Below are 19,319 nucleotides of genomic sequence, written 5' to 3'. Positions count from 1 at the left end.
GGTTCACACAGCAGATTTCAATCCAAACCGATTGCAGATTAAGTGCTTTTTTTTTTTAAAGGATGGCATGTCATGTCAGCAGCACCCCTTTGAACACTGCGTGGTCATGGACTAACATTGTTGCAGGAAATGAATACGGCAGCGTCGCTTGCTGTGCTACATGCTGTTATGTGCGCGAGTCTATTAGCCAGGACAGCCTGTGCTATTGTTATTGATGCTCCTATTTAGGTAGACATAATTGAATTCCAAAATACAATATCAGTCATTCATCACATTGAGGGTTGACATTTCGATCAGATTATTGATGCCCATTCAAGTGAATTAAGAAAAGTAGGGGGAAAAAATCAAACGTACATATCGAAAATGGCTAAAAACACGATTAGGATTTCTGTTAGAAGCGATAAGCGGTAAATGACGTCAGTTGCCTGACCGGCTTCACTGCCTACACCCGTAATCTGCATCCGTTTGTGAAATAAATGTTTGGAGCTTATTCACACTAAGTCACATTTCAAGCACGGCTGACGCGCTCTGGCCATTGCTGAATCAGTGATGAACTCTGGCTTCAAATCAGTCACACCAGGAAAACAGAGGAGCGGAAGAAAAAGTAGGAGGGTCAGTTGCTCAAAGTTTCAAATTCTAACTAGTAAAAATCTGATGACCTTTGGAAGTCTAATACTGAAAGTGAAATATAGGCTGCTACATAGTTTTTTCGCAGCCTCTGACAAATGCTACACTGTTCGTCTTTCATCTTTGACTCCGAGGCTGTTTGATAAATTGAGTGGGGCCTTTTTTCTTCTCTTATAGTGCAGTGTCGATTAAAGGTCTATGTTTTTTCTATATCGATAGCCTCTTATAACGGTGAATGCCATATTTGAGATGCCCTATTGATTGCAGAAGGAGGGATTTGTCTTTCAGCTTGGCCCTGCTTAAACTAGTTAGAAAAATGGTCTTTGCCTCTAAAATGCTCTGGGAGTTTAAAAAAAAAAGGGTTAAAACTCATCTCAAAGACACGAAAAGAGAGGGAAGGCCTGGCAAGGACAAAGTATTGATCCTCTCCTGGGTTTACTGCCGGCGTTTCATACAGAGGTTCATAATTTCCTTTCAATTGTACATCTCTTTCTCTCTCCCACCCCCTGTGTCTTCTGGCCTCTTTCTACTTCTGTTTGTCCTAAAATGTGACCGGAGGTGTGAATTATGTAATCCCAAATGCTTGTTGTTCACCTCTTAAGTGTGAATTAGTGTTCTGGCCCAGTATGAACTGATTACACATCTGTTCTTGTGTTTTGGCACCACGACAGCGTTACTTATGCAGCTTGGTGTCATGAACTGGCACACGAATGACACACCAAGTCATTTTGTGTGTTACAGCTTAGTCACACTAGTGTAAAAATAGTAACCTCCTTGCAACTAGGAAAAGATGGTTGTCTGGCAAATGCCTTTAATTTTTCTTTTTGCATTCAGCAACCAATTGCAACACGATGATTGCGCAGGTCAGCGGGAGGGAACAACCAGTCTCTAACCAGCGCAAATAATCGGAGTCCGTCTGAGCTGATGAGCACAACCTGTCAGTTTCTTTGCAATTGAGGACTTGACTCAACTAGTTTCCTGGTTATATTCTATTTATATTACTACAGGGAGTGCAGAATTATTAGGCAAATGAGTATTTTGTCCACATCATCCTCTTCATGCATGTTGTCTTACTCCAAGCTGTATAGGCTCGAAAGCCTACTATCAATTAAGCATATTAGGTGATGTGCATCTCTGTAATGAGAAGGGGTGTGGTCTAATGACATCAACACCCTATATCAGGTGTGCATAATTATTAGGCAACGTCCTTTCCTTTGGCAAAATGGGTCAAAAGAAGGACTTGACAGGCTCAGAAAAGTCAAAAATAGTGAGATATCTTGCAGAGGGATGCAGCAGTCTCAAAATTGCAAAGCTTCTGAAGCGTGATGATCGAACAATCAAGCGTTTCATTCAAAATAGTCAACAGGGTCGCAAGAAGCGTGTGGAAAAACCAAGGCGCAAAATAACTGCCCATAAACTGAGAAAAGTCAAGCGTGCAGCTGCCAAGATGCCACTTGCCACCAGTTTGGCCATATTTCAGAGCTGCAACATCACTGGAGTGCCCAAAAGCACAAGGTGTGCAATACTCAGAGACATGGCCAAGGTAAGAAAGGCTGAAAGACGACCACCACTGAACAAGACACACAAGCTGAAACGTCAAGACTGGGCCAAGAAATATCTCAAGACTGGTTTTTCTAAGGTTTTATGGACTGATGAAATGAGAGTGAGTCTTGATGGGCCAGATGGATGGGCCCGTGGCTGGATTGGTAAAGGGCAGAGAGCTCCAGTCCGACTCAGACGCCAGCAAGGTGGAGGTGGAGTACTGGTTTGGGCTGGTATCATCAAAGATGAGCTTGTGGGGCCTTTTCGGGTTGAGGATGGAGTCAAGCTCAACTCCCAGTCCTACTGCCAGTTTCTGGAAGACACCTTCTTCAAGCAGTGGTACAGGAAGAAGTCTGCATCCTTCAAGAAAAACATGATTTTCATGCAGGACAATGCTCCATCACACGCGTCCAAGTACTCCACAGCGTGGCTGGCAAGAAAGGGTATAAAAGAAGAAAAACTAATGACATGGCCACCTTGTTCACCTGATCTGAACCCCATTGAGAACCTGTGGTCCATCATCAAATGTGAGATTTACAAGGAGGGAAAACAGTACACCTCTCTGAACAGTGTCTGGGAGGCTGTGGTTGCTGCTGCACGCAATGTTGATGGTGAACAGATCAAAACACTGACAGAATCCATGGATGGCAGGCTTTTGAGTGTCCTTGCAAAGAGAGGTGGCTATATTGGTCGCTGATTTGTTTTTGTTTTGTTTTTGAATGTCAGAAATGTATATTTGTGAATGTGGAGATGTTATATTGGTTTCACTGGTAAAAATAAATAATTGAAATGGGTATATATTTGTTTTTTGTTAAGTTGCCTAATAATTATGCACAGTAATAGTCACCTGCACACACAGATATCCCCCTAAAATAGCTAAAACTAAAAACAAACTAGAAACTACTTCCAAAAACATTCAGCTTTGATATTAATGAGTTTTTTGGGTTCATTGAGAACATGGTTGTTGTTCAATAATAAAATTATTCCTCAAAAATACAACTTGCCTAATAATTCTGCACTCCCTGTATATAGAGTGCCGAATTTCTTTGTCGGACCTATGACGGTCCAGCTGAACTCTGAATGTAAGTACTAAATATAAATTTCTGTCTAAATGCCAACAGATTCACAACAAGTAGCAACAGATTTTGCAATTTTTGCTGATTTTTCACAGTTCATTGCCAAACTACTGCAAACAGAATTCATGCAATTGCCAACTTGACCTCATTCAATCTCAAATCAAACAATCTCACACTTATGAAAGACTGATTCCGTTTTTTATTGCTATTTTATGTCCATTTTGTTGCAGTCTCTTTAGAGACAGTAGCTGACTGTGAGTGATCGCAGACCTGCTCCCATCTTATAAGCTACAATTAAAAGAGAACAAGATTGCAGGTTTGTAGCATGCAACAGCAGTAATTGCGGCCATGTCTTGGTTAACAACCACTGCTTTCCCTAGTAAGCAATATTGAGGGTCATTTTTCTGCTTTTGGAGTCTTTTTTTTTTATCTGCATGAATGGCACATTAAAGTGCATTCAGGTGACTATTGTTGTGATCTGGTGCTATGCATATTGAATTGAATTGAATTGAATTGAAGCAAACCCTAACTTTAACCACAAGCCATTTAATTTGTTAAAATGATAAAAGAACCAGGACAGACAACTTAGGTTAATCACAGTTACCTTTTTGCATAACAACTGCGGGGGAAAGTCAAAAAAGGACACTTTAAAAAAAAAACTTTTTGCTCATCAGTTAAAATGATTATTTTGCACGGAATGGACCACCAGTAGTTGGCACCAGTTACATTTCACTGTTATTGTCGTTGTTCTTTACATCCATAAAATCAAACTGATGCTAATCCTTCCGTGACATAAAGGCTATTTATTCTGCCGTCTCCCCAAACTGAGCTACATAAGTGCACTGACATAAAAGAAGGCAGATGTTTAGCCACCGTGACATAGCCCGTTGACTTAGGTACCTGCATTTTCAAGGTTCAATGTAGTGTTTAGTTTAGTGTTTTGGCTGTCACAGTGTTGCCAAAAAACAAAAACTATTGTTTTTTGGAGGTTAGCAAGCTCTGTTAGCAAGCTGCATCCGCACAAGTAAACAGACTAATAAAATCACTAGAATTTCATCCACCAAAACTAAATGCACAAACTTTTGTGTAAAGCAAGCCATAATATTTGTCAGAAACGTCCATTAAAATGCTTGGAAAGACACCAAAAATAAATATACTGGTTGCTCCAATAAGCGGATTTCATCTGCTATTCCCAAAATCCAGCATTCAGGTGAAAGAATACTGGAGCATGACAACTTCTTACCCCTTGAGGAGTTGTCATAAAGGTTGGGGACTTATCCATTAAGGCCAAGAACATTTTAGTATCTAGTAAACAAGCGTTTAATGCTATAAAGTTGGGCATCTTATCATGGAGCTAGCCCCAAGTGTCCACTAGAGGAACTAAAGTTTTTGGCACTTCTGGGTTGGCTCTCATTTTGCAGCCCTGGAGGTTGCTGCTTGCCTGACAGTTGTATTTGCTTCAGAAGCATGACAGTAAGATTTTTAAGTATAGTTTTTAAGTATAGTTTCTAAACAATGGTAATGTTAATCATAACAAAGTGCACAATTAACAAAAAACAAAGAAGTAACCTGAGTACTATAACAAGTGATTATTGTATGGCTCCAAAAGTTGATTCTGTTCATCTGTATGTAGAGTTTTGTGGGAGAAACGTTTCGTCACTCATCCAAGTGACTTCTTCAGTCTCAGCTGACTGCAGGTTTCCCCAACCTTATAAAGAGTACATTTGCATAACTGGGTGTCATCAGGACGCTACAACACAGAGCGAACACCATCCCCACTGGCACAGCGGCCAGGGAGGCAGAAGAACAGCACATCAAGAAGGCCCAGAGTAAATGTGGTGACCAAAAGAAAGCTCCAGCCGATCCAGGAGAGAAGGACAACCGCTGCCTAAGCGAAAACCTGTAGTGATCCCGTACGTGTCAGGAGTATCGGAGCATTTGAGATGCATTTTTTCTAAACACCGGGTCTCTGTGGCTTCAAAACACGCTGCGCCAAAAACTGGTCCACCCCAAGGATCGGGTCCCCCGACACAAACAGAGTAACATAGTGTACGCTGTTAAGTGCCAGGAGGATTGCCAGGATTTATACATCGGGGAAACCAAACAACCTCTGGCTAAATGGCTGGCACAACACAGAAGAGCTACCTCGTCAGACCAGGACTCTGCAGTCTGTTTACACCTACAGGCCAGTGGACACTCTTTCAAGGATGAGGATGTGCACATCCTGGACAGGGAGGAACGCTGGTTTGAGCGTGGAGTCAAGGAGGCCATTTACGTGAAAAGGGAAAGACCATCTCTGGATCGAGGAGGGGGCCTAAGGGTACATCTGTCACCATCTTACAATGCTGTGATAGCTGCCATTCCCCAGATCTCTGTGAATGGTACTCATGGCCAGTGATCAGTGGGCTTTGATCAATGGTCATGAGAATTTGCATAATTAAGGTTAAGGATCTGACCTCCCAGCCCATTGTTCCTTCAGTGGGCTGGTTTCATTCATTATGCAAATGTACTGTTTATAAGATTGGGGAAACCTGCAGTCATGATTGAGCATGCATCAAGACATTACCTCCAATGCATCACACAAGAAGTTTAAATGTGTGGATCTAAAACATTATATCATGATATCACGTTGATATTTGTGGTTTCCAGGTGCACGGACCTTTAGGCTTATGCCAAATAAACCGTTTGCATATGTTAGAATGAATTATGAGGTACATCCCGATCTATCAAACAACACTCTGAGTGGAATAAGACCAAAGAAAAGTCACTAAATCACCTTAGTGGAAGGTTCTGTTTTGCTACATTTGGCACTGCTGTGCTGTGTAAAATATGGAGAAATGCTACGCGAGCTAAAAATGGCACCACAGCAAACCTGTCCCAACAGCAGTGTCTCTGTTTGAGATTTGAATATGTCACATCACAGTATTTGCCTCTGTTACACACCAGCTCCCCAAGTTTCACTGCTCTTGACATTTTTTGGCCTAATCTCCCAGTCCAGTTTTAACTTTCTTAAAGTCAGAGGCTTTTGGTTGCACTTCTGCTATCCACAGTCAGAGTGTTTCTGACCTGTAAACCCACTTGAATAAAAAATAAATAAACTACTGATGCTGGGTGTGACCACTCTTGAACTTTCACATCTTGCCAAGATATAAACATTCTGAGATTGGCAATCAGCGCTAGCAGGAGAAGCTGATAATCGCTTTCACTGATAAATAAGTTGTTTATGTCTAACCCTGAAGATGACAGATTTTGTAACCTAGGAATAACAAGTTTTTAATAAGAGAAGCTCGCTCAAAATTAGGTCAACAACAAAAAAAAGTCCTGACCACAACCCGATAAAACGCCTTTGTGATGATGTCTTGATGCATTCTCAATCATCCAGGAAAGTAAATCTCCAGAAAGTTGATTCTGTTCATCTGGACGTAGCGTTTTGTGGGAGAAACATTTCGTCACTCATCCAAGTGACTTCTTCAGTCTCAGCTGACTGCAGGTTTCCCCAATCTTATAAACAGTACATTTGCATAATGACTGATCAAAGCCCCTCCTCGATTCAGAGATGGTTTTTCCCTTTTCACGTAAATGGCCTCCTTGACTCCGCGCTCAAACCAGCGTTCCTCCCTGTCCAGGATGTGCACATCCTCATCCTTGAAAGAGTGTCCACTGGCCTGTAGGTGTAAATAGACTGCAGAGTCCTGGCCTGATGAGGTGGCTCTTCTGTGTTGTGCCATCCATTTAGCCAGAGGTTGTTTGGTTTCCCCGATGTATAAATCCTGGCAATCCTCCTGGCACTTAACAGCGTACACTATGTTACTCTGTTTGTGTCGGGGGACCCGATCCTTGGGGTGGACCAATTTTTGGCGCAGCGTGTTTTGGGGTTTAAAAGCCACAGAGACTTGGTGTTTAGAAAAAACAAGGAAATACTTTTGATAATTAGTGCAGCACCATAGTTGTTCTTCACATTCTGATGATGTTTTTTTTAGTCAACTTTCAAATGTTTTAAACTGCTTTGAAGAAAAAACACACATTGCTCCTTTAATGGATGGCATGCTGTGTAAGTGGGTGCACAGTTATGATTATGAGAACTGGATTCGTTTTGTTTCTGTACTGATGTGTTTTTTTTTCTATACTGTTGATTGACTCAAGTCTAACAGCATACATCAGGTGAAAGTCACACAACCTTGAGTCAAAAAAACACATTCACTGCTTGAAAAGTTAAAGAGTGTGTTTCACAGTAGGACCATGGACAGGACAAAAGCACTACACATCACTGCGCGGGCGCGCACACACGCGCAGTAGTGTAAGGAAACTAACTACATGTACCTCACGTTTATCAAAGTACTTCGATGCAGTGCACACAGGCACCACATGCTGCAGTTACTGCAGACACATGCAAAAGTCATCCTAATATCTTTGCAAAACATTAAAATTAAAATTGCTGTTACTGAACCTCACAAGTAAATTTAAGGCGATTTTGCGGTTCAGGAATAATGATAAATAATTCAACAAAGTGGGATAGGGTCACAACGTTCTCCGGCACTACAAGTCCCGTCAGGAGTACTGCGGGAATACCTATTTTTGAAGGGAAGGGGAGATTATTTTGAATAAACTGATAAACAGCGCGGGCAGAAGAATAGATGACGTTATCTTCACAAATCTGGACGGATAAGGTCGGAGGTAAAGGCTACGGTACCACCGGGACCCCCACCTCTCTCTCCGGCTGCTCCTTTAAAGCCGAGCGGAGTGCTGATCAGAGCTGACGGGGAACAGTTTGGAGCTGGAGCGGATAGGAGAAGTTGCACCGCCCCGGTTCAGGCAGCAGGGCTGGAGCAGATAAAAGCTCAGATAGTGATTGAAAGTGATGGTAAAAGGATTTAGCCCAGGCATTAACCGAGGGAGAGAGAGGGAGAGAGAGAGAGAGGAGGGAGGGAGATATTTTCCATAAAGCCTTTTTTTTCCTCCTCTCTTTCTTTCTGCCCTTGAGCATCCCGGGTAAACCCGAGCTTTGTAAAAGTGGGAAAAGGAAGTGGAGAGGAGGGGAAGAAGGGCGGGCACAAGCCTTTTTTTCACAAACTCAATATTTTATACTTTTGATACTCCTTGACGCTGGATTTCAGTCCTGTTTTCGCAGCCGTTTCCAGATCTAGGACACCGATCTACCGTGCGCAGCCATCTACGCTGTGATCAAAAAGTATCCGTCGGACGGCAAAAAAAGGGGAAAAAAGAAATAAAACAGAAAAAGAAACCAAACAAACAGCGAGCCGGCTGATAACGGGAGTACAGTGAGGACCGCGGCGGGGGACGAGTACACTGGATGGTAAAGGGGATTTTTTTTTTTTTTGGCCAAACAGGGGGGGTGGACGTGCACGCACTCCGAGCAAAGTGCTGACCTGCCCGACAGATGCATGTCAGAAGTAAGTGTTTTATCTGATTAAAGCATTTCACAGCGGGATGCGTTTGTTGCGAAAGCTCTGCGAAGTCAGGCAAGCACCGGAGAGCTGCTGATGAGTTGTAGCCTCCACAATATCCGGAGCACTTCAGGATGTTCGGGGGGACTGGCAGCATAATTCATTCTGCTTTAGACAAACGCGCTGATGCATTCATTCTTGAGCGTGCATTATAGTCCGCACACATACATATATATGTAAAATTGGAGTGATGCTCCACGGAAGGATGCACTACTGTAGAAACTGACACACCCCTGCGAGACTGCCAGTGCCGGGCCGGGAAACAGCTTTGGCGACTTCACTTGACAAGTGAAGTAAGTCACCGGGTGTGCATGGGATAGGCTGTTTAAGCACCAGACTTCCTTTGGTGTGGGATGACGGGCGGATTATAATAAGTGAGTCCACGCTGCAAAAAGGGGGGGGAAATCATCATGAGTAGCTATTCATTTACTCGGCCTAAAATGGAAACATAGTTAATACAAATAATATTAGTTTATTTATTTATATTAGCGAATAACTCAATTAGCAGTTTGTTTCTCCGGAACTTTATTATCACACCAGTTACTGATGTGCTGAAGCAAAGCTGAATTTTGGATAGGCCCGAGGTTGATGAAGTATAAATGAAATGACACTACGCTGAAGAACGTTCTTGAACTAGACTGTGGATAAGTCACTCTTTATTTTTTGCACCATTTGCCGGGTCATAAAGTAAACAGATTATATTGGGCTATTAAATACCTCTTGCCGACGGATATTTCTTGCAGTGCAGTTATTACCATCTGTATAGTCCACTCTCTGTCGCCGGTATTGGAGCAAAAACAACTCTTACACACATACAAAAAAACACACACGCACAGGCGGCACCCGGCAGCAGCACGTGTTTTTACGCATAAGGTTATCCACGCGGTGTGGCGGTTTTTTTCTGTTCTTTCTTTTATTTTAACACTCATATATTCGTGCTGTATGTAAAACAAACTCCTTGTAACTAACTGTTCGTGGCATATATTCACTTTAAATGTTTTCATAGTTTGGGGGCAGTTGTGATGTTTTCCAGAGTAAATCAGTGGGATTTGTTGCATTTTTAATCTGACACCGCGAATTAAAAGCTCAACGTTACTATAAAAATGACATTTCGAAGACGGGCACTTAAGTTTTATCGAGCATAGTCCTGTCAAATGCCACGTGTATATATTTATTTGCAGTGAAATTAAGAATGCGAAAAATTGCGGACACAGGTATTAACCTATTATTTATTCCCCCCATTTCACCTCCAGGACAATCGGAAGAGCTCAACAAATCTGAAATGTCCAATGGATACATCTGGAGACGCATCAACTTCTCCTCCATCCTCTCCAACTAGCTCCGCCGTTTCCCTGAAGGACACCGCTCTGTGAGACATGGATCCGCGCAAACATCTCCCACCCAACTCCCTGCAACACTATGGTTAGAGTGCATGCCGAGACTCCTCTCCGTAACATTATCCACCCCCACGCCCACTGCCCATCTTCCTCAGGAAATCAGCCATCAAAACAGTGAAGTGTCCTGCTTTCCTTTCCTCTTTGGGGCTGCCAATAACTGACGAGAAACGCTGAGAGAAAGCTGCCGATTCAGTGTTTCGTTTTGGGGAATTAATAAACCTGGAGGCAGGTAATGTCAATTTACCCTGACCTCTCCATTCCAAACACAGCAGTATGGTGGTAGGGATGTGCACTCGTTCCCTATGATTATCGCTCCATGCTCGTAACCTGTCCTCTGAGCTCTGTGGCCCCCTCACCCTGTGTCGGACCCTTCTCCAAATACCCCCCCAGCCTGCCATGCTCCTTCAGGCTGTGTTGCTGCTGCTGCTGCGCTGCTTGGCCTCCACTCTGGGCCAGTACGAACTGTGCAAATCCCTGGTGAGCACGGACGAGGGCTCGGTGTGGGAGCATTACGCCTGCCAGCCAAAACCTAGGTCCATGAAAGACTTTATGCGGATCAAGGTGGATCCGCCTGGGATCACATGTGGAAGGCCACCGGAGAGGTTCTGCACTCTGGTGAGTCCATGTCAGGGCTTGTATCATATATGTTTCACTTTTATTAGTGACTTTAAAATGTAGGATATTGTAATAATAATGTTTCAAAGTGGTAAAAAAAATAGTGACCAGGAACACATGGGCCACATGCACAGTAGCCTTGGTCTTGAATGAAATGCACCTAAAAGTGTTGAAATAAAAGTTGAAACTATTAGTTTGGAAATCACCAGCTCACAGGGCTGAAGCGTAAAAGAGTAATGACAGGCATTTCTAACTAAGGTCAGAGCAGGATTCACACTGTAAAAGCCCCAGGGACCCGAAAGGAACGACACAAGTGCAATGACTGGGGACTGACCTAAAGGTGTTGTTTACATTAGTATGGACTTGCCAGCCCGGTGTCCGGTTTAATTTAGGGCTTCTAGAGGGGCTCGCATTTCCTGTGGTAAAATGCATACACTGGGACCTTTTAGTTCCAAGGACACTAAAGGGTGAGCTGCAGGAAAACTCGTTAAAATGTCTGCTACAGCAGTATTTAACACACTTTAGCCTGGAGGCTACTCCCAATTAATGTAGGTGTAATAATTAGAAATAAGGGTTATAAAATCGTACGAATGAAATTAAGCTTCCTCCCGCCTCTTCCGTGGAAAGTTTTATATCTGAGGTTTGACTCATGATTTGACTCACAGCACGTGTATGTATGTGTGTGTGTGTGTGTGTGTGTGTGTGTGTGTGTGTGTGTGTGTGTGTATTGAGTGCGTGTGTGAGACAAGTTCACCCTCTTGATGATCAGCCCTGCTGTCGCTGAGTGTCCACTCACTGGCAGGGCCAGTACCGGGGGTGCCAGACCCGTCTCAACAGCCCTGAGTCAATCTCACAACAAGTGTCTCCGCAGAGCGTTGGTCGGCCGACAACACATTATAAAATCATGTCATGCTGTTAATTAGGTGTTTATATTCTGAGTGACTGGAGACTTGTTAGTTGTTAAGACGATTTTGCAAACAGCCCTCCACTCTTGTCTGCCTCCCTTCCTCCCACATAGGCTGGCATTTGGGGGGTGGAGGGGTCATTTGACAGGAGCAGCAGAGGATACTGTGGTTTTCGGATACCTAATGGTTAATGATTTGTTTAACAGCGGAAACCACTGTTGTCTTGAGAGAAGCCTCTCATGTGACTTATCCTGAGAGGGGAGATGGACATAGCTAGTGGAAAGAGTGTGGCGGGGGGGGAAAGAGAGAAGTCAGGAGAACTGCTCGCTGCCATAACGTATTGACGTCTGCCCCCTAATGGCCTCAGCCTGGAAACTTCTATAACTATGTTTCTGAGTGAGCAATGATGAAATATTGATGGACGCCTTAATGGGCTTCCTTACAAGGACTGGCCAGCGTCTCTCATTCTCGGGGATCCAGAGTGGTGTTGCTTGGTAGATGAGACAGAAAGAGAAAGAGGAATGGAGGGCGGGACAGGAAGGAGTCTGGCCTTAGTCAGCAGTTTCACATCGGATTGGGTCTTTAGAGCAGAAAGTTCTTGTTCTTCTCAGGTCGTCGGTGGTTGTGGGGGGATTTAGAAGCAGCGCTCCCCTCTAAGTGCATTAGATGGGGATTTAGTGAGTGGGGAAGCTGTCAGATAAAAGTTTACTTAAGAAGCAAGGGATGTCAGAACAGCGGGTTTAATTCTGTACCGTGACTATATTCGTGTCATCACTTTAAGTCCTCATTCTGATTTGTAATGACCCATGAAATCTGTTCATTTTCGCTACAGAATCACTGAGCACTGAGGTCAGGATGCGATCGTGGTTAGGGTTAGGCTTACAGGGCTTTAGTTAAGGGGTTAGGGTCTGGCGTGATGGTGTTTCCACATCACAAAACAATGACATCACAACAATGTGATTGGTCGCTTGCAATGCTGAACCTTAATTTTAATAATCCAGGAACAGCACCAACACGGGGATATCATATTGTGCTTCTTTCTGCTGCACATGCCAAACAGGTATTGGTTGAGTGATATTAGGATACAGATCATTTATTTTCAAGCAAGTGCTATATTTTTCTTCCCCCTCTTCCTCTTCCTCTTTCTCCCCTCCCATCTTTCCAGATTTGGCAGCTTTACAGAAAAGCCAGTTTCTTATCTAATTGGTGTACATTTACATTCACTCATTCAGCAGTCCCACAAGTCAAGAGAAAGTCAGGGCACTCTGGAAAAAAAAGAAAAAGCATCACCCAAAGCGCAGAGCTGCTCACTCTTAATAAGACTACAGACATACTGCGGAAGATGTAAAATAATTTTCCCCCCCTCCACTTCTCTCACTCTACGACTGCTATGTAGCAGTCGTAGTAAAAGAACAAAAACTGGGGGAGAATTTACTTTTGGGGTTTTGATGTGGAGGCATGCTGTAGCTCCGTCCACCCCCTCCCGCTCACATTGGTTTACAGTAGTTTTTTTTTGCTCCCTCCATCTCCACAGGGATGCATTTTTTCTACTCTATTTATCTCTCTTGTTCCCTGGGAATGCAGCATCCTTTCTCCTTCGCCAAACAGGCCAGCATGTTGGCTTCTTTCAACATGACGGGCTTCCAAGCACTTTGACAAAGATGCTACTGTCACTAGTGCTGTGTTAGGAGCTTCAGTAGTCTCTTTGTAGCTTCTCTGTACGGCAGCTGCTATGGAGTTGTAGCTTGCAGTCGAGGGGCGATGGTCTAAGGAGATTTGAGGCAGCACGGTGTACTGGTGGATAGGTAATAATGAGGAAGAAGTAATAATGATCCAAGCTTAGCTAAGCAGATAGATGAAATCAACACTAAATGCACACGGTGTTGATATATATTAAAAAACAATGTAGCATTCAAAGAGGTCTCACCGTACTGTTGTTTGTTATTTTGTCTCTCGGTTTTGAACCAAAACCTTCAATCAACGCTCTCCCTCGGGGCGGAGAACATAGAGCAGCTGAATGCAAATGGGTAGCGTGCATGTGTACTGGAATGTACAGTGAACCAGCAGGGCTGCATGAAACGTGCACGAGTTGGCCAACAGTGCACACTAGTATGTCTAAGAAAGACACACACAAAAAACATGCGCGCACAGACGCACACACACCTTCCTGTTTCAAAACACATTTGCCCATTTTAGAAGGTAGAAATCTGCCAGCTCTAAAAATAGACATGATAAGAGAGAGAAGCCGCGCAGCAGCGGAAAGGGAGCATGCAGGAAGGGGAGGAAGATGGCAGCTGGTAGCGTGGATCAGTGCATCCCAGACTGGGCCTATGGCCATACTTCATACTCCCTGCCCAGTGTAGCCATGCCAGGCCCGGCTGGCTTGCCCTGCCCAGCAGCGGGACTTCAAGGCTGCGCAAAAGGGCCACCCACATCCAGCAGTGGGCCATCGTCAGTCAGCCTCCCTGGGGTGAAAGATAGCTCAGGTGGCCACTGTCCTAATAATACACCCATGGAGGTGAATTTGGGCACAGCATGAGCAGCTTTGACAGCGCAGGGGTATAATTATCGAAGGGAAAAGAGAGAGAGAAGGGAGCGGACAGCTAAAGAGAATGACAGAGTGTGACTATACAAACAAGGCAGGAGGGGGAGGGTGCGGTGATGTAATGGCATGGCTTGCTTCCCCCATTAGGACACAGTTGAAAGTGATCAGAGAGTGTTTAGATGTGTTGGCAGAACGGGAGGATAGTTATAAGTGAGATTTATCCCTGACTGAGGTGAAACTAAGAGGGATTGGCTGCAGGGCTTAGACAGTCTGAGGTGAACTTAGCAAAACACCTTGTTTAACCTATCAGGAAGTGTGGAGAGGAGTAATGCTTAGTACTGAGGGATGTGTTGAGTGGGGATACTACTACGAATGCAAGAAGCTTTCATGTATCCGTCCAGTGTACAAGAGATTGAGTGGCAACAGTGTAAGGAGGATCCTTTAAAAGTCTGGGTTAGAAAATTCAAACGAGGGCAAGGATGCAGCACCCTGCAGCTGTCCAAACGCTTCAGTGTATCAGAATCTATCAGAACAGACAGAGAAAATACAGATATCCCCTGGAACAGCCTATTGACAAGTACTTGGTATGATTTCCTTTGATTTGAAGAGTTTTTGGCCCCCCGGCTCTCACTACAATCCACATGTTCTTACACTAAGGCAAAGCACCCCCCCCCCCAAAAAAAACCCAAATAGTTTGATGTCAACTTTCTAAAAGCCTTTAAAATCAAAAGCAACCCTCCACTCTCCTGCATCGCTTTCCCGCACTTGCACACAAGCATACTTCCTGTGCTAACTTTCAGGATGATTTGAGGTGCATATAAGAAGTTTTCAGATTAAGGTTTTCAGTGAAGCTGTGAACACGGATCATCTTGGTTTACCAAAAAATCTATAAGGGAGAAGTAGTGACTAAAGTGTTTTCAAAAGCAAAGATTGAAAGTATGAGGACGCCCAGGCTTACAAATACCAGAGTTTGACATTTATTTCTCTTAGTGCAGCTCCTCAGTTCAAAAAGTGTGCAGAAGAAAAAGATGCACAGTTCAGCTCAAAAAGATAAAAAAAAAAAACAGACATTTTTTAAATCTGGCTGATGTCCCCTTCAAGGCAGTCTTCTTGGGTAGCAGTTCACTGTTTTCTATTTTTAGATCACTCCAGTGTGTCAAAAAGGTTGTCTTTAAAGTCACAGGACATAGGACTGGTGGTGAGCAAACTTTATGTTACTGCTGCCTAAAAGGTTTGATGGAAGGATGGCACATGCAGTTCAGGTCGCTTCTGCCTAATGTTCTCTGTCAGATGCCTACATTAGTCTTGACAGTCTGACTCTCGGGGTTGACTTCACAAAGAACGACCCATGAATTTTTAAAAAAACATAACATCAACAACAGCAACGAGTTCCAGGAAGTGATTTAAATATAGCAACAAGGAAGCAGTGCAGATGTGCACAAGAAGAAGGAGGGATAAGCCAACTTTAAATTAGGTGTAAAAGTCAGTTTAAAGGACTTAAAGGTACAGTTTGTAAAATTCGACCACCAGTTGTCAGTAGATTTCAATTCAAGTGTATCATTCTAGCTATGGTGGCTGCTGTAGGACAAACATGTTTTAGGCAAGCAAGCGAGATAAGAAATATTTAATTTTGATTCCATCCCATAACAGATAGATTCACTATATTACTGTTTGTGTAAAAAAACAATTTTTCTGAACATTATATTTTAAAAATGGATATGTGTCAATTAAATACTTTGCTATATTTTCAGTTTTTACCCTCAAGTCTTCTCGAAAACTCTGGCTGCTTTTCATCTGTAGAACCGAGATAGCAAAGTAAGTTCAGACTTGATCTGAGTTTTTTGCATTCTGGCTATGCTGTCAGGCTGTTTACCTCACAAAGTTTACTTGTCAATATCGTGGGTGAAAACATCCATGTCTATTTACCCTGGAAGAGTAGAAGAAACTTTGTGAAAGCAGTCCAATACTCTCCAATGACATTGATATTGAGGTGAGGGGTGAGGATGTCTTCAATTTTATGCTGGTAAGCGGTGCTGTTTTTGCTGCGCTAATGAAACTTTGTTGGACTCAGACACTTAGAGAACAAATTCTCATAAAAGATGAGAAATTATTCAAACTGTGCATCGGAGTGAGAGTGTGATTCTTAGGACACTCAAGCCTAATGTTAGCTGGCGTAATGTTAGCTTATAACCAGCTGTTGTTGTTTAGTTGGCGCGTTGTCATCTGTCCAGAAATAGCAGGGTCGCATGTCTAATTTTAATGTGTAATTAAAATTTTCCTCCACTTTTTGGCATACTACAAATGTGGCTGATCTCTAGCCACAGACATAAAACACAATCAGACAGAATTGCATATTCTATATCAGCCTCTGTAGTTTGTTGCCCCATCATCTACAATACAATGTATTTTTAATGGATTCATTCTCAGTTCCTAGCAAAGCATACAAGTACAAGTACAATATTATCTTTTTCTTTTAAACAAAATCTACAAACAACTGTCTGCATCTTTAAAATAAAACTTCATGCAGCTTAAGAGGGATCCGAGAAAGAAGTGGGGACCTACCTCAAGTGATCCGTCAGTGTCAGTTGCAGTGGGCCAAAGATTGTAAAGCTGTCATGACAAAATACTTGGAGGTGTGACATAAAAGCTTGCCACACTTCTATATCCCACCCCTCATCCCCACTTGAGGTTAGCCACCATTAGCATAACCGGTGCGCCAACTCTCAACTCATAGCGGTCAGTGTAGGCAAGTTAGACATGATCAGAGATGGGCAGTAACTGTAATCTGATTACTTCTTTCAAGTAACGAGTAAAGTAAGGGATTGCTATTGCAAAAACGGTAATTAGATTACCGTTACTTTCCCGTAGTAACGCTGCGTTACTAAAACCGTGATTTTTCGCGAGAATGTCTCACGACAGTGACGTAAGCGAGTGCGCCGTTAGTGACAACAGCTGTGTGCAGATCAACAATGGATCATATATCGATTGTGGGAGAGAGTATGAGCGTGCAGCGTTTAAAGCGTGGAAGTACTGACCTTACTTTGAGTTTGATTCCATAAAAAGTGACAAAAACATTAGCGTCCGTTGTGCGTGGGAAGAAAACTTTTTTTTACAGCGAAAAAAACCCCTAAACTTCCGAGCAAGCACCGAGAGCACAACGACGTAATGGGAAATTCACAGAGAAACTCGCGGATTCTTCAACTGACCGCGGCACACCTGCACCAGGGTAAACCTCCGCCTACCGCAGTCCTGCTTTACAGGTGAAAATAGAGCAACAGGACCGCTGAGTCTTTGACTTTATTTATTGTCTGCTGTGTTTTACGTACATCTATTTGAAAGACTGAGTGTAAACACAAAAAATATTTTATTTTATGGGCTGAAATGTGTAGAAAATTAAACTAATTTATTCAAGTCAGAGAATGTTGCATATAATTAAATTTTTGCTTGATGCATAAAGTTAAAAGATTAAAACTGATAAAACAAGTTAAAAAAAGAGACTTTTCCATTTGATTACATTTTGTATGATGGATTATGTAGAAAAAGTAGAATTGGGCTGAGAGATCTATCGCTTTATCACCTCTTCAGGTTGTAAATCGTGTTTTTAAAAAGTAACTAAGTAACTAAGTAATTAATTACTTTTGAAAATAAGTAATCAGTAAAGTAACGGGATTACTTTTTTGGGGAAGTAATCAGTAATTAGTTACTGATTACTTTTTTCAAGTAACTTGACCAACACTGGACATGATACATCTGATTCTGTTATATGAGTTTTAATGCTTTTCTTAAATTGTCAACTGTGAATTCAGCTGTGTTTGCAGACTGCATTTGAGATAAACTGCTAGTGCAATATTTAAAAAATACAGAAAGGTAAAGAAAATGATATAAAGATCTCTGTTGCACAGTTCACATCTCATCTCTTCTGCCTTACCTTAACTACGTCTCAACTACCATTGGTTTAGATTTTACAACGGACCCTGAATCCATCTAATCGCTACACTTGGAGACAACAGTAACTCTGCCAGATATTTTGGATCTGCTATAAGCACTGCCTGAATTCTAAGATAAGTTGCTAATAAAACTCGTGCTGGTTCAACTGCGGTAATTTGAACAGGACAAGCTCTGCTGCTGCTTCGGATCAGCGTGGTGTCGCCGCTTGGTCCTTCTTATTCTCTCCTCCTCTTCATGCACAATCACACATGCCTACAGTAAACATTTACTTTTTCCTGCCTGCGCACACACATGCACACGAATACACGCACACAGACATAAACAACACCCGCCCACACAAACACACACCTAAGACACTTTTACACTTGCCAACTGCTGTTTTGCACCCAGCAAGACATTTTCCAGCAAGCGGATAATCACTTTTTCAGGTAAAGTAAAAGGTTTGTAATCCTTTACATGTACAAATACACAGTTACGTACGCTCGCTGGCAACACACACACACACATACTGATGTACTGTCTCCATCCAGGGTAACAAGAACTTGCAGCACGATGGAAAAGCTTCCAACAAAATAAAAGATTACGTTATAAGTGAAAAAGCAATATCTCTTTCTCTTCCCCTCTGTGCCCTTTTTAATGGGGAGGGCCATTTCATTTGATGTTTCTCCAAAATAAAATAAATTGCGTTCTCTGAGTGAGGGTCGGTACCTCTATTCCCCTCGCTAGCAATGTATTGTGGAAACCTCTATAAGTGGAGGTAGAAATAAAGCAGACAGCGTGATAGAGAAAGGTGGCAACAGAAAATATTTCTTGGGAACACAACTAGTCATAAGAGCAAAGGAAGGGACAGAAATGTAAAGGAAAATTTTTTGCATACTTCTTTGTGAATGGATGGTGGACTTTTTCTTTTTCTTTACAGAACAAGAGTTGTTTCGTCGCTCCTGATGTGTTCAAAAACAAGGCAACGATCTGTGCTCACAGCCGTAGCATGAGCCACATTTTTAGCACTTGAGGTATTTCTAATGATCATTTAGGATCTCACTGTATTCCTGTGAGTGAAAACAAGAAAGCCACTGACAGCAGGGGCATCATGGCGGCTGTTGTCGTGGAGACGGGATCCCGGTGAGGATAATTGCTGGAGGGGCTTAGCAGTGCGGGCCACCTGCCGCAGCATTTGGCTGGGATCTGTGTGTCTGTGT

At 42.8% G+C, this 19,319-nt stretch overlaps 1 protein-coding gene across 5 annotated transcripts in view; it reads left to right on the top strand.

Moving 5' to 3' along the window:
• The first annotated feature begins 7,789 nt into the window (after window positions 1-7,789).
• Window positions 7,790-19,319, top strand: part of ntng2b (netrin g2b) — a 77,025-nt gene continuing 65,495 nt past the window's right edge. Inside the window, exons 1-2 of one of the 5 annotated variants that reach the window (XM_005720244.1) lie at window positions 7,790-8,559; window positions 9,964-10,722. In XM_005720244.1, coding sequence (XP_005720301.1) covers window positions 10,504-10,722 — 219 coding nt within the window. In that variant the 5' untranslated portion in view covers window positions 7,790-8,559; window positions 9,964-10,503. Of the gene's footprint in view, window positions 8,657-9,963; window positions 10,723-19,319 lie in introns of all 5 variants that reach the window. The other 4 variants (XM_005720243.2, XM_005720245.2, XM_005720246.2 and 1 more) reach the window with 4 other exon arrangements.

This window comes from Pundamilia nyererei, unplaced genomic scaffold, assembly GCF_000239375.1.
Source record: "Pundamilia nyererei isolate P.nyererei 1_Seehausen unplaced genomic scaffold, PunNye1.0 scaffold00002, whole genome shotgun sequence".
NCBI classification, from domain to species: Eukaryota; Metazoa; Chordata; class Actinopteri; order Cichliformes; family Cichlidae; genus Pundamilia; species Pundamilia nyererei.
This window is presented reverse-complemented; position numbering and strand designations above follow the sequence as displayed.